Genomic DNA, 15,453 nt, shown 5'->3' with positions numbered 1-15,453 from the left:
TTGATGATCGCATAATTGTGAAATTATTAAGCTGTACATCACAAACCAATATAATATTGAATATGAACTGTATTTCAATTAAAAATTAAATAAACACATACCTCAACAAACCAAAAAGTAAATACATAATGGTTGAATGGCACACTGAATAACCTGTGTAATGTAGTCTTATTGGCTGTTTTGGGATGTAATGTTTTTCTGGAGCCCGTCTTGGATGGAGTGCAGATGTAGGCATCTATAGGTGTGACACACAATACAGTTAGAAATAACTAGAACATATTTAGAAAGTCATTGTTTTCTCATGAAATTACAGTGTTGAATGTATCTGCATCTTTGTTTAGGATATTCCTCTCCCTCCCTTATCTCCAGCATGTAACAGCCCAGCATGAGGTGTGAGAACCACAGCAGCGTGTCCGAGTTCCTCCTCCTGGGGCTCCCCAACCCCCCAGAGCAGTAGGGCATGTTCTTCGGTGTACCTGACCACGGTGCTGTACCTGACCACGGTGCTGGGGAACCTGCTCTTCATCCTGCTCGTCAGGCTGGACTTGTGCCTCCACACCCCCATGTACTTCTTCCTCAGCCACCTGGCCCTGACTGACGTCTCCTTTGCATCCACCACTGTTCCAAAGATGCTGATGAACATGCAGACACAATGCCAATCTATCACATATTCTGAGTGCATTTTGCAGGTGTTTTTCATTGCATTGTTTGGTTCCCTTGACAGCTTTCTCCTCAAAGTGATGGCGTATGACAGGTATGTGGCCATCTGTCACCCTCTCCACTACACCAGCATCATGAGGGACGAGGTGTGTATCCTCCTTGTGGTTGGGTGCTGGCTCTCCTCCTGTGCCCAGGCCCTCCTGCACACCCTCCTTGTGAATCAGCTGTTCCTCTGTGCAGGGACGACCATTCCCCACTTCTTTTGTGATCTTGCTGCTGTGCTCAAGTCCTCCTGCTCAGACACCTCCCTCAACGAACAGCTTCTCTTTGCTGAAGGTGGACTGGTTTTCCTCGTTTCGGTGAGTGGGATCCTGGGCTCTTATACCCGCATGGCAGTCATCATCCTGAAGGTCCCCTCCCTCAAAAGAATCTCTAAAGCCTTGTCTACACGTGGCTCCCACCTCTTTGTTGTTTTTTTTATACTATGGGAAGATTGGAGGTGTTTACTTTTTCTCCTCCTCCAGCAAGTTCAAAGAGAAGGACGTCATTGCCTCGGTGTTGTATATGATGGTCACCCCCATGCTGAACCCCTTCATCTACAGCCTGAGGAATAACAATATGAAATGTGCTCTTCAGAAAATTTTCAGAACCAAGGACACCCCAAGGATGAAATCAGTCCCACTGTAATGGGCACACATGGGGCTTGTAAAATAGGTCTTCTTAAATGTTGGACATCTCGTCACTGATACCAACCTTCTCTCAGTCTCACTCTATTTCCTCTTCTCTCTTTCATCATCAGACTGTTTTTCCCTACCTGCTCTTTAAATCCTGTATCTATTTCTTCAGTGAAATTCCAAGTCCTCCTGTGATGTTCACAGCAAGTTTATGAGTCTCTGAGTCCACTTCCTGGGATTTAAGAAATTTTATCTCCATCATTTTCCTCAATGAGGCTCTATATACACACAAGGTAGTCATCATCCTGAAGGTACTCTTGGCAGTAAACACTCACACAGATTTTCTTGATACAAGCAAACTTCATTTATTTCATATGTGAAGAATTCATAGGAAGTTATCAAAATCTTTCATCTGTGGCATGGTGTCAGTCATTAATGGAACTAACTAATCATTGAAATGTGTATTTTGCTTAATCGTAAGAAAAAGTCCCTTGTAAGATTCTAATATCTTCCAATTTTTCAGCAGAGCAAACTAAAGCTCAGAGATCAAGTAAGCAGCTTCCCTAAGACTTGATCTCAGATATGTGACACATTAAACCATGTGTTAATTAGATTATTGTCATTACCTGGTCTCTGACACCATTAACCACTGTGGGTGTTCTTGACCCTTACATAAAGCATAGAACGAGAATTGCTCTTTTGTGTTTCCCCTTCTGAAACTGTAATTATGGCGAACACATTCTCAATGTTTATAGTTTTCACATGTGTGTATATGCTTCAATGTATTCATCTAGGGAGTCCTTCAGGCAGAAATTAAAAGATGCTATTAGGTATCTCTAGGCCATATGACATCGTGATCAGTGGCAAACACTGCTACACAGGTAAATGTAAAGACAGTATTATTATATTTTTATTTATTTGTTCTCCTTTGGTTTCCTGAATGATTAAAAAACAAATTCATCAACAGTGACTAAAACTATGCTAGCAGAGATGGGATTAAAGATGGCGGTGTGAGAGGAGAGACAGAGGCTTCCTCCTAAAACTGGACACAATTAGAAAATGTAATTGGTGCAACTAATCCTGAGAGAGCAACAGGAAAGAGGACGGCGCCAGACTGCACACACCTGGAGAAAAGAGCAGGCCTCAGAGAACGGGGTAACGTACCAGAGCTGTAGGTCCGCGGGACCCCAGCCCCTCCCCCAGCCCAGCTCACCGGTGGGAGGAAGACAAACGGAGCAGGGAGGGAGTGGAAGGCTTGGGGCTGCTGAATACCTAGCTCAGGAGATCTGCTCTGGGAGCACAAACCTAAATTTCATGGTGCTTTCATGTGACTCGCATCACTACTGGGTTGGAAAGTTAATACAGGCAGAGTTCCTGGGGATACTGGGATTCCGGCCACTTGTGGAAACCATGGATCCATATCCGGCAGCTCTGGGACAAAAATATACCTGTGTGACCAGCCCACTGAATCAGGCAGTGGAGACAGGCACAGCAGCCAGGAGGCGGGGAACAGCTCTTTCCTCCCATAAGGCACCAGTACCATTCCTGTGAGACCCCTGACATTGCTTCAGGGGCTGAGCAGCTGCAGAATAGAGCTTCTGGACACTAGAGGGCGCCATATACAAACATGAAACGCCAAAGGAACCTTGTCCAGAGTAAAATTGTTAGTACAACACCCGAGAAATATTTAAATGATATGGACTTCGTGATTCTTCCTCAAAGGGAGTTCAAAATAAAAATCATCAACATTCTAATGGAGTTAGGAAAGACATCCAAAAACTCAGGAATGAACTCAGATTGGAGATCCAATCGTTAAAGAACACGATGGACGGTATTAAGAGCAGGTTGGATACGGTGGAGGAGACAATAAATGAAATAGAAACTAGAGAAGAGGAATACAAAGAAGCTGAGGCACAGAGAGAAAAAAGGATCTCTAAAAATGAAAGAATATTGAGAGAACTGTGTGATCAATCCAAGCAGAACAATATTTGCATTATAGGGATACCAGAAGAAGAAGAAGAGAGAGAGAAAGGGATAGAAAGTGTCTGTGAGGAGGTAGTTGCTGAAAACTTCCCCAATCTGGGGAAGGACATAGTCTGTCAGGCCATGGAGAACCACAGATCTCCCAATGCAAGGGACCCAAGGAAGACAACACCAAGACACATACTAATTAAAATGGGAAAGATCAAGGATAAGGACAGACTGTTAAAAGCAGCCAGAGGCAGAATTAAGATCACATACAAAGGAAAGCCTATCAGGCTAACATCAGAATTCTCAGCAGAAACCTTACAGGCCAGAAGGGAGTGGCATGATGTATTTAATGCCATGAAGCAGAAGGGCCTGGAAGCAAGATTACTTCATCCAGCGAGATTATCATTTAAATTTGAAGGAGGGATTGAACAATTTCCAGATAAGCAAAAGCTGAGAGAGTTTACCTCCCACAAACCATCTCTGCAGTCATTTTGGAGGGACTGCTATAGATGGAAGTGTTCCTAGGGTTGGATAGCTGTCACCAGAGGTAGTAAAACTATGGTCGGGAGGGAGGAGCAGCTGATTGCAAGGCAAATACAAAATTAAATTGACTCTTTCCGAAGTCAATCAAAGGATAGACCAAAAGTACAGAATTTGATACCTCATATATAAAGAATGAAGGAGGAAGAAAAAGGAGGAGAAATAGAAAAGAACCTTTAGATTGTGTTTGTAACAGCATATTCAGTGAGTTAAGTCAGACTCTTAGATAGTAAGGACAGTAACCTGGAACCTTTGGTAACCACGAATCTAAAGCCTGCAATGGCAATAAGTGCATACCTATCGATAATCACCCTAAATGTAAATGGACTGAATGAACCAATCGAAAGAGATAGAGTCACTGAATGAATGAAAAAACAAGACTCATCTGTATGCTGCTTACAAGAGACTCACCTCAAACCCAAAGACATGCACAGACTAAAAGTCAAGGGATGGAAAAAGATATATCATGCAAACAACAGGGAGAAAAAAGTAGGTGTTGCAGTACTAGTATCAGACAAAATAGACTTCAAAACAAACAAAGTAACAAGAGATAAAGAAGGACATTACATAATGATAAAGGGCTCAGTCCAACAAGAGAATATAACCATTCTAAATATGTATGCACCCAACACAGCAGCACCAGCATATGTGAAACAAATACTAACAGAACTAAAGGAGGAAATAGAATGCAATGCATTCATTTTAGGAGACTTCAACACACCATTCACTCCAAAGGACAGATCCACCAGACAGAAATAACTAAGGACACAGAGGCACTGAACAACACACTAGAACAGATGGACCTAATAGACATCTATAGAACTCTCCACCCAAAAGCAGCAGGATACACATTCCTGTCAAGTGCACATGGAACATTCTCCAGAATAGACCACATACTAAGACACAAAAAGAGCCTCAGTAAATTCAAAAAGATTGAAATTCTACCAACCAACTTTTCAGACCACAAAGGTATAAAACTAGGAATAAATTGTACAAAGAAAGCAAAAAGGCCCAGAAGCACATGGAGGCATAACAACATGCTCCTAAGTATTCAAAGGATCAATGAACAAATTAAAATAGAGTTCAAGCAATATATGGAAACTAATGACAAGAACAACACAAAGCCCCAACTTCTGTGGGATGCAGCAAAAGCAGTCTTAAGAGGAAAGTATATAGCAATCCAGGCATATTTAAAGAAGGAAGAACAAACCCAAATGAATAGTCTAACGTCACAGTTATCAATATTGGAAAAAGAAGAACAAATGAGGCCTAAAGTCAGCAGGAGGGACATAATAAAGATCAGAGAAGAAATAAAATTGAGAAGAATAAAACAATAGAAAAAAATCAGTGAAACCAAGAGCTGGTTCTTTGAGAAAATAAACAAAATAGATAAGCCTCTAGCCAGACTTATTAAGAGAACAAGAGAATCAACACACATCAACAGAATCAGAAATGAGAAAGGAAACATCACAAGAGATGCAACAGAAATGCAAAAAATTTTTAGAGACTACTATGGAAACTATATGCTAAAAAGCTAGAAAACTTGGAAGAAATGGGCAACTTCCTAGAAAAATACAACCTTCCAAGACTGACCAAGGAACAAACACAAAGTCTAAACAAACCAATTACCAGCAAAGAAATTGAAGCGGTAATCAAAAAACTACCCAAGAACAAAACCCCCGGGCCAGATGAATTTACCTCGGGATTTTATCAGACGTACAGAGAAGACATAACACCCATTCACCATAAAGTTTTCCAAAAAATAGAAGAGGAGGGAATAATCCCAAACTCATTCTATGAAGCCAACATCACCTTAATACCAAAACCAGGCAAAGACACCACCAAAAAAGAAAACTACAGACCAATATGCCTGATGAATGTAGATGCAAAAATACTCAACAAAATATTAGCAAACCGAATTCAAAAATACATCAAAAGGATCGTACACCATGACCAAGTGGGATTCATCCCAGGGATGCAAGGATGGCACAACATTCGAAAGTCCATCAACATCATCCACCACATAAACAAAAAGAAAGACAAAAACTACATGATCATCTCCATAGATGCTGAAAAAGCATTTGACAAAGTTCAACATCCATTCATGATAAAAACTCTCAGCAAAATGGGAATAGAGGGCGAGTACCTCAACATAATAAAGGCCATATATGATAAACCCACAGCCAGCATTATACTGAACAGCGAGAAGCTGAAAGCTTTTCCTCTGAGATCGGGAACAAGACAGGGAGGCCCACTGTCCCCACTGTTATTCAACATAGTACTGGAGGTCCTAGCCATGGCAATCAGACAAAACAAAGAAATACAAGGAATCCAGATTGGTAAAGAAGAGGTTTAACTGTAACTATTCGCAGATGACATGATATTGTACATAAAAAACCCTAAAGACTCCACTGCAAAACTACTAGAACTAATATCAGAATTCAGCAAAGTTGCAGGATACAAAATTAACACATAGAAATCTGTAGCTTTCCTATACACTAACAATGAACCAATAGAAAGAGAAATCAGGAAAACAATTCCATTCACAATTGCATCAAAAAGAATAAAACACCTAGGAATAAACCTAACCAAAGAAGTGAAAGACCTATACCCTGAAAACTATAAGACGCTCTTAAGAGAAATTAAAGAGGACACTAACAAATGGAAACTCATCCTATGCTCTTGGCTAGGAAGAATTAATATCATCAAAATGGCAATCCTGCCCAAAGCAATATACAGATTTGATGCAATCCTTATCAAATTACCAACAACATTCTTCAACGAACTGGAACAAATAGTTCAAAAATTCATATGGAAACACCAAAGACCCCAAATAGTCAAAGCAATCCTGAGAAAGAAAAATAAAGTAGGGGGAACCTCACTCCCCAACTTCAAGCTCTACTACAAAGCCACAGTAATGAAGACAATTTGGTACTGGCACAAGAACAGAGCCACAGACCAGTGGAACAGATTAGAGACTCCAGACATGAACCCACATATATATATGGTCAATGAATATTTGATAAAGGAGCCATGGACATACAATGGGGAAATGACAGCCTCTTCAAAAGATGGTGCTGGCAAAACTGGACAGCTACATGTAAGAGAATGAAACTGATCACTGTCTAACCCCATACACAAAAGGAAATTCAAAATGGGTGAAAGACTTGAATATACGTCATGAAACCATAAAAACTCTTAGAAAAAAACATAGGCAAAAATCTCTTGGACATAAACATTAGCGACTGCTTCATGAACATGTCTCCCTGGGCAAGGAAAACAAAAGCAAAAATGAACAAGTGGCGCTATATCAAGCTGAAAAGCTTCTTTACAGCAAAGAATACCATCAATAGAATAAAAAGGTACCCTACAGTATGGGAGAATATATTCATAAATGACAGATCCGATAAAGGATTGACATCCAAAATATATAAAGAGCTCATGCACCTCAACAAACAAAAAGCAAATAATCTACTTAAAAAATGGGCAGAGGAGCTGAACAGACAGTTGTCCAAAGAAGAAATTCAGATGGCCAACAGACACATGAAAAGATGCTCCACATCGCTAGTTATCAGAGAAGTGCAAATTAAAACCACAATGAGATATCACCTCATACCAGTAAGGATGGCTACCATCCAAAAGACAAACAACAACAAATGTTGGCGAGGTTGTGGAGAAAGGGGAACCCTTCTACACTGCTGGTGGGAATGTAAATTAGTTCAACCATTGTGGAAAACAGTATGGAGGTTCCGCAAAATGCTCAAAATAGACTTACCATTTTACCCAGGGATTCAACTTCTAGGAATTTACCCTAAGGATGCAGCAGCCCAGTTTGAAAAAGACAGATTCACCCCTATGTTTATCACAGCACTATTTACAACAGCCAAGAAATGGAAGCAACCTAAGTGTCCATCAGTATATGAATGGATAAAGAAGATGTAATACATACACACAATGGAATATTATTCATCCATAAGAAGAAAACAAATCCTACCATTTGCAACAACATGAATGGAGCTGGAGGGTATTATGCTTAGTGAAATCAGCCAAGCAGAGAAAGGCAAATACCAAATAATTTCACTCATCTGTGGAGTGTAAGAACAAAAGAAAAACTGAAGGAACAAAACAGCAGCAGAATCACAGAACCCAAGAATGGACTAACAGTTACCAAAGGGAAAGAGGCTGGGGAGAATGGGAGGGTAAGGCGGCATAAGGGCAGGGAAGAAGAAAAGGGGTATTATGATTAGCATATATAATGTGTGGGGTGGAGGAAAGGGGAGGGCTGTGAAAACAGAGAAGACAAGTAGTGATTCTACAACATCTTACTATGCTGATGGACAGTGACTGTAATGAGGTTTGGGGGGGGGACTTGGGGTAGGGGAAAGCCTAGTAAACATAATGTTCTTCATGTAAAAACAAACAAACAAACAAATAAAATTGTATCTATGAGCATAAAAAATTGCTTATGGGCCACGTATTAGTTCTTGGATGCCCATGTCAAATACTAAGTCTAATAAATTAGGCCTAAGCCTAAAAAATTAGGGTTTTTCTTTTCTTCTCTAAGCACTTGTCACTACTGTGTAATTTATTCCTCTAACTCAGGCTTCTCCTCATAATTGACTCACACTCTCTGCATTTGCGGCTCCTGCCCCTAAACAAAGCTCACCAACCTTGTTCTCACCGAGAATATAAACATGTTACATTCATGTCAATTGCCCTTATTCTGCTACCATATGTGGGGTCACTGCTTCTGCCTTGGAGGCCAAAATACTACACAACAAAATGAAATAATTGATGCCAATCACGAAATGTGCAAAATAATACCCAAATATGTGATACAAACTGCCACTGCCCTGAAAACCTGGAATGAGAGGTAGTGTTCTGTGGCACCTGTGCTTGTTGGGAATGCCCGGCCTCAGGTTACCTGCTGGCCAGCCAAGGGGCATTTGTCCCCGGTAGGTAGTCACTGCCACACATGGGAAAACAACACAGGTAAGGTTGCTTGGATAGCACAGCAGATGATATGTTTCTCCAGCAAGAATTTTCCCTCAGTCCCTCCCTGCCCTTAACCACCAGTCCCAAGCCCATTCCATCTAGTTTGCACCTAACTAGCTCTCTCCAGGGATCCTTTCTGTGAGTGACAGATTTTCTCTTAAATTCTCTTTTATGAAAATTGTCATCAGCCTCCGACATATGAACCAAATCATCTGCCTTTTGATTATCTGCTATGCCTACCAAAGATCTTGTAGACTCAATCTTTGATAGAAACACACACACAGACACACACATGCAAACATAACAAAACAAATGTGGTAAAATGTCGGCCTTTGTGGAGTCAGTGAAGGGCATATAGGAATTCATTCTATCATCTTTACAACATTTTTTAAGTATGAAATAATTTAAGAATTCAATATTTAAAAAGTCTGAGTCCCACTGGAACGATGTTGAGAAAAATTTGAACTTGGAACTGTGCCCAGGAAGAAAGGGTCCAAGACATTCAGGCATTAAAAAACTGTCCCCTGTGTCTCAGTCCCCTCTGGCTCATGGGCACAGACTCCCGAACCAGCATGGACAAATTGGCCAATTAGCCACAAGGGGACCTCTTTATTGTGAAGAGACGCTGAGGGTTTGGAGAACAGTCTAGAAGAGGTGTCTGGACTCAAAGCTGAGCAGCACAGGTCAGAAGGTGGTGGGAATCTACTCCTGCAGGTGGATCTGCCTGAGTATGTGTATGAGTATCTCTGTGCTCATGTGTGTTTCTGTATGTGTGTATGTTGTCAGCTTGTGTATGTGTTGTTTGATAGTTGCCTGTGTGTGTGTGTGCTGTGTGTACTATGTGTCTGACCACAGCCTGATTTTTTTCCTGACTTAGATCCAATCTGGGGTCTGTATTAGTGCAAATGCACCAGGTTATCAGCCTCCTAACATGTGACTAGGGACTCGGGATTCATGCCTGTGATCCTCAATATTTGCATCGTGTTGTCATACAGGAGCATTTCTCCACTGGACGGGAGTGACAGCTGAGTGGATCATAGCCCAGCAGTTGGGGTAAGATTGTTGTCTCCATCTTGGGAGAAAAAGCCTTCCGAACTTCCAAGGAACAGGGTCAGAGGGCTCACACCTCTGCTCACACAGGGAGCTAGTACCATGTGACTGTGTGTGGGGACGCATCCAGGGTGAGAGCAGGACATGTCCTGTGTGCTGGCCTCTGCATGTCTGCACCATGTGAGTGTAACCATGTGCATGGATGCTGGCGGTGGTTTAATGACGGTGCCTGTGACTGAAGATGTGCTCCTTGCTGACGGCCACCTGGGAAGGGGGTGGGTCAGAAGGGGCCAAAGCCCGCCTCTCAGTGATGGATGGATGTGTGCTGCTTGTTGGAGTGAGTGTGTGGTGGGTGTGTGTGGGTGTTGTTGGATCAGGTTGCTTATGAGATTTTTGAATTGTGTGTGGTTCTGTATGTTTTTGGTGGTGTGTCTGTATAGTGATCAGTTATGATATGTGGTGTGTGAGTTGTTTTTCCCCAGATGTTTGGTGATTGTGTATCAGTGGTGCATTGTGAGTATATTTGTGGGTGACACATTATTGCATATGGTGTATTTCTAACAATATGTGTAATTTATGACTTGTATGCATATGAGTGTTTAGGAATGAAGCACATACTGACTTTCCTTCCCTTAGAATGGGAGTCTGACACAGGTGAATGGAATCCTCAACTATGAAATGTGTATATGTGTGTGTGTATGTGTGTGTGTTCACCTGGTTGGGGGATTCTGACTTGCAACCATGATCTCCAGTATGTCCTATGCTCCCTCCCTGTGGAGCCCCGCCAGCTGAGGTAACTGGTGCCCCAGCACTCTGTCCTGAAGAGGACCTGCTGTCACTGTCATACACCTGCATGTGACTGAGGCCCTTGGGTTCCTGACCCTTCACATGCACTTACCATCCCAAGCAAAGACAGTTAGGTATCATGCTGGGTGAAGTTTGAGGGCAGAAGCCACACCAAGTGGCAGTAAGACCTTGGGAAGTTCACTAAACCCTGTGGCCTCAGGTTACATGTCCATAGAATGGAAGCTTACAGGCCCTCATAAGTACCTATGGCTAGAATACAAGTTCATGTATGTGAACCTTTGTCAACTGTAGAATATACAGATATGAATGAAGGAGCTACCTAACCCGAGCTCTAGGGTAGTTTTGGACTTCAGGTTCCTTGCAGCTGAAGATAACACAAGGTGTAGGTGCTCATAACTAATGAAGTAGGGGAGTTCCATGTTGAGGGCTGGGTTCTGATCACACAACAACATTAGATTGTAGTACATAAAGCAAGCAATATTTGGTGATTTTAAACTACAGAAAATATTAATTATATATAAATTCCTATGTACTTATATATATATGCACATATACATATATTGATATATATACCACCATATTTAATCTATATATGTGGGGTGCATATATATTCATAGTATATATATATATTAACCATCTGTATGTTTATTTATATATACACTAGAGCTATATACACACACATACATTCCAAATACACATACACAGATGGAATATATATGTATACTTGTATAAATATATTGGATATATACTGAGGAGTGGCATACATAGGTATAAATATATTTTCATCTATACATGTGTGTGTATCTATAAATATGGATATATATGTATTACATCTCTGACAGCTACTGTTGTATGCTTACGGACTTTACAGAATTTATGTTTCTGTTTCCAACAGTTGAAGTGGGAAAGGACACTACTTCTTTGCACAGCAATGAAGATTTCATGTGATAATCGAAGACTCATGTTGGATTTCATTAGGATATGCATGGAGAGCCCTTTGCATATTAGCCACCATATAGTTTTATCCCCAAAACATTCACCATTATCATAAAAGATCATTGGAAGATATTCTGGGGTGGGAGTGATGCTGGCATCAAGGGGCTCTAAACGACCCCATTTCTAGAGCACTGGTGAGTTCAGGGCTGTGGGCTGATGGGACAGGCCAGCTCACAGGAGGAGAGTGACAGCGCTCCAACACCACCTCAGCATTGGAGTCTCACGTTACTTTAAGGCAGAAACAACTGACACCAGTTTGCTGGGGCTCATCTACTATTCCTGCCACAGGGAACTATTAGGGACTGGCTCTGACACAGTGGCGTAAATAACCCCCATAAGCTCATGAAATAGCATAACACAGAGGGCAGGGCCCTTGTATTCTTGCTCCCTGCTGCATTCTCACTTCCTAGTGAAGGGCAGGGTTCAGACTCAATGTTCAATTCAATAGCTACTGGTTGGCTGAAACCGTGAATGTCCTGTTGCTTCTGTGCGTGAGGGGTTCTTAGCTGCTTTTAGTGTGATATTTCCAGGAGCCAGACTGGGAAGCACTGACAAGGCATGTATTTACTGGTGGAACAAATTAATAGGAATGTCATATAAAAGATGCTGTTTTCACAAAATATAATGGAGACGGTACCTCTATCATTTTTTCTCATATTCCTCTCCCTCCCTTATACCCAGCAGGTAACCGCCCAGGATGGGGCCTGGAAACCAGAGCACTGTGTCCGAGTTCCTCCTCCTGGGGCTCCCTGTCCCCCCAGAGCAGCAGGGCATGCTCTTCGCCCTGTTCCTGGGCATGTACCTGACCACGGTGCTGGGGAACCTGCTCATCATCCTGCTCGTCAGTCTGGACTCGCGCCTCCACACCCCCATGTACTTCTTCCTCAGCCACCTGGCCGTCTCTGACGTCTCCTTTGCATCCATCACTGTCCCAATGATGCTGACGAACATGCAGAGTCAGTGCCGATCTATCACATATTCTGGGTGCATTTCACAGGTGTATTTCTATATATTCTTTGCTTGTCTAGACAGCTTTCTTCTCACAGTGATGGCATATGACAGGTATGTGGCCATCTGTCACCCTCTCCACTACACCAGCATCATGAGGGACAAGGTGTGTATTCTCCTTGTGGTTGGGTGCTGGTTGTTTTCTTTTGCCCGGGCACTTATGCACACCCTCCTTATGAACCGCCTGTCCTTCCGTGCAGGGACGATCATTCCCCACTTCTTTTGTGATCTTGCTGTTATGCTCAAGTCCTCCTGCTCAGACACCTCCCTCAATGAGCTGCTCATCCTCACTGAAGGCGGATTAGTCCTCTTCCTGTTAGTGAGTGGGATCCTGGGCTCATATATCCACATTACAGTCATCATCCTGAAGGTCCCCTCCCTCCAAAAATTCTCCAAAGTCCTGTCTACCTGTGGCTCCCACCTCTCTGTAGTGCTTTTATACTATGGGACAATTGCAGGTGTTTACTATTTCCCTGCATCAGGCAAGTTTGAAGACAAGAACATAATTTCTTCTGTGATGTACATGGTGGTCACCCCCATGCTGAACCCCTTCATCTACAGCCTGAGGAATAACGATATGAAACGTGCTCTTCAGAAAATATTCAGATTCAAGAACGCCCCTTGGGGTCATTAATTCAATCCCCCTGTGCTGGGCACTCATGGGAGCTGTAAAGTAGCTCTCCTTTAAAAGATGTAACTTGGACAGCTCTTGTGCTCACAATCTCCCATTCTCAATTTATGTCTCCTCTCACCTTCTCTTCACCTGTTTGTTTACTTTCCCTACCTGCTCTCTGATTTCTGTGTATTAATGTTGTACAGTGAAATTCCAAGGTGTCGTTTGATGTTCACTACAAGCTTGTGAGACTTGTGTGTCCACCTCCCTGGGTTCTAAGAAATCTTATCTCCCTCTTTTTCTTCAGGGGTTGCCTTTATCTGTTATATAACCATGCATCTTGACATGAATTTTCTTTTCAGCACCAAACTTCCTTTATTTCATTTGCGAGGAATTTGGAAGAAGTTACCAAGCTTCTTTACCAAAGAAGTTACCAAACTGCCTTACCTACTGAATGGTGTCTGTCACAGGTGGCATTAACTTACATCATTTAAATGTGTATTTTATTTATTCCTCAACACAAGCCACTGGTAAGGCTGCTAATACTCTCCATGTTTCCAGAGGACCAAACTAAACCCCAGTGACACCAATACATCCCTGTATTATAACCTAATGTCAGACATGTGAGACTTTAAAACCATGTGTTAAACCATGTAAGTTTATTGTCATTATCCTGATCTTTAACACCATTCACCAGTTTGGAAGTTTTGATCCTGAAGCAAGGCATAGAATAAGTACTCTTTAATGTTTCATTTAAAAATATCATTATACTTATGGTTAACTCATTCTCAAAGTTTATAGATTTCAAATATGTCCTTATACTTTAATATGTTCCTCCAGAAGTCCTTCAGGATAAAATGAAAAGATACTGGATGGTGACTCCAATCCTACTAAGACACATAACTCGCTGGTAAAGCCATTACACAGGTAAAAGTCAAAGCCTGCATTACTGTACTTGTTTGTAACTCCTCTTTTGGCTTTCTACATGATTAAAAGGCAAATTCCTAAAACAATACCTGTAAATCTATGTTAATGGGCACACAATGTAAAAAGTGGCACTTGTGACAACAAAGTAGAGGGGGAGGGGTAGACATGAACAGGACCAGAGTTTTGTACACTGTCACAGCTTAGGTGGCACTGATTCAAACTAGGTTGCTAAAGTATAAGATGATAATCATAATTTCTAAGGAAAGCACTGAGAAAATAATTAAAATATATACAGAATAGGAATATTAAATGAAAACAAAAACATACACTAGAAGAAATTATACATAAAAGAAGTACCTTAAATATAAATAGATCATAATCTTGAATTAAAAGGCTGTGATTTGAGGATGGATTTTTTAAAAAGCTTTATCCATCTATACACTGTTTTGAAGTGACTTACTTCAGACCCATGACTTGAAGGAGTTGAAAAATGAAAGGATGGAACTAGATATTCCATGCAAAGGGTAACCAAAGAAGAACTAGGGGAGCTATACTAATATGAGCAAAAATTACTCTAAGTCAAAAACTATTATAATAGTGCAAGAAGAATTTTCATATTGATTGATTAAAATGTCAATCCATCAAAGAGTTGTAAAAATTGTAAACATATGCATATTATATGGAACCCACCAAATACATGAAGCAAAACTTGACAGAATTACAAAAGAAACTCCCCAGAAAAAAATGGCTAAACTGGAATAGATAATTTCCAAAGATGTTCAAATGGCCAACAGTGAAAAGCTGCTCAATATCATTATTCGTTAGGAAAATGAAAATCAGAAACCACTATGAAAATGTAAATCAAATCAATATTTCACACCCACTAGGGTGACCATCACTTTTTGGAGTATACTTGATATACAATCATATATCAGTTTCAAATACACAACTCAGTGGATCAACAGTGACACACGTTATTAAATGGGTTTATTTCTGGGCTCTCCCTTCTGTTCCATTGATCTGTAAGTCTGTTCTTGTGCCAATGCCATATTGTTCTGATTACTGTAGTTTTGTAGTAACAATTTGAAATCAGGGAGCATGATTCCTCCAGCTTTGTTTTTCTTTCTCAAGATTGCTTTGGCTATTTGGAATTTTTTGTGGTTTCATACAAATTTTAGGGTTCTTTGCTCTAGTTCAATAAAAAGTGCCATT

General features: G+C 41.1%; 1 protein-coding gene and 1 pseudogene across 1 annotated transcript; both read left to right on the top strand.

Annotated features, from left to right (window-relative positions):
* The first annotated feature begins 385 nt into the window (after positions 1 to 385).
* Positions 386 to 1,347, top strand: LOC140844926 (olfactory receptor 1J4-like; annotated as a pseudogene).
* Positions 1,348 to 12,390: 11,043 nt separating this feature from the next.
* On the top strand, positions 12,391 to 14,589 carry LOC140844952 (olfactory receptor 1J1-like). Its single transcript, XM_073218124.1, has 2 exons — positions 12,391 to 13,307; positions 14,571 to 14,589. The coding sequence occupies exons 1-2, from the start codon at positions 12,391 to 12,393 to the stop codon at positions 14,587 to 14,589; spliced, it is 936 nt and encodes a 311-aa protein (XP_073074225.1).
* The last annotated feature ends 864 nt before the right edge of the window (positions 14,590 to 15,453 follow it).

The sequence above is a fragment of the Manis javanica genome, chromosome 2, assembly GCF_040802235.1.
Source record: "Manis javanica isolate MJ-LG chromosome 2, MJ_LKY, whole genome shotgun sequence".
In the NCBI taxonomy this organism is placed as follows: domain Eukaryota; kingdom Metazoa; phylum Chordata; class Mammalia; order Pholidota; family Manidae; genus Manis; species Manis javanica.
This window is presented reverse-complemented; position numbering and strand designations above follow the sequence as displayed.

Coding starts and splice junctions, on each gene's coding strand:
- LOC140844952 (XM_073218124.1), top strand. CDS start 12,391: ATGGGGCCTGGAAACCAGAGCACTGTGTCCGAGTTCCTCCTCCTGGGG.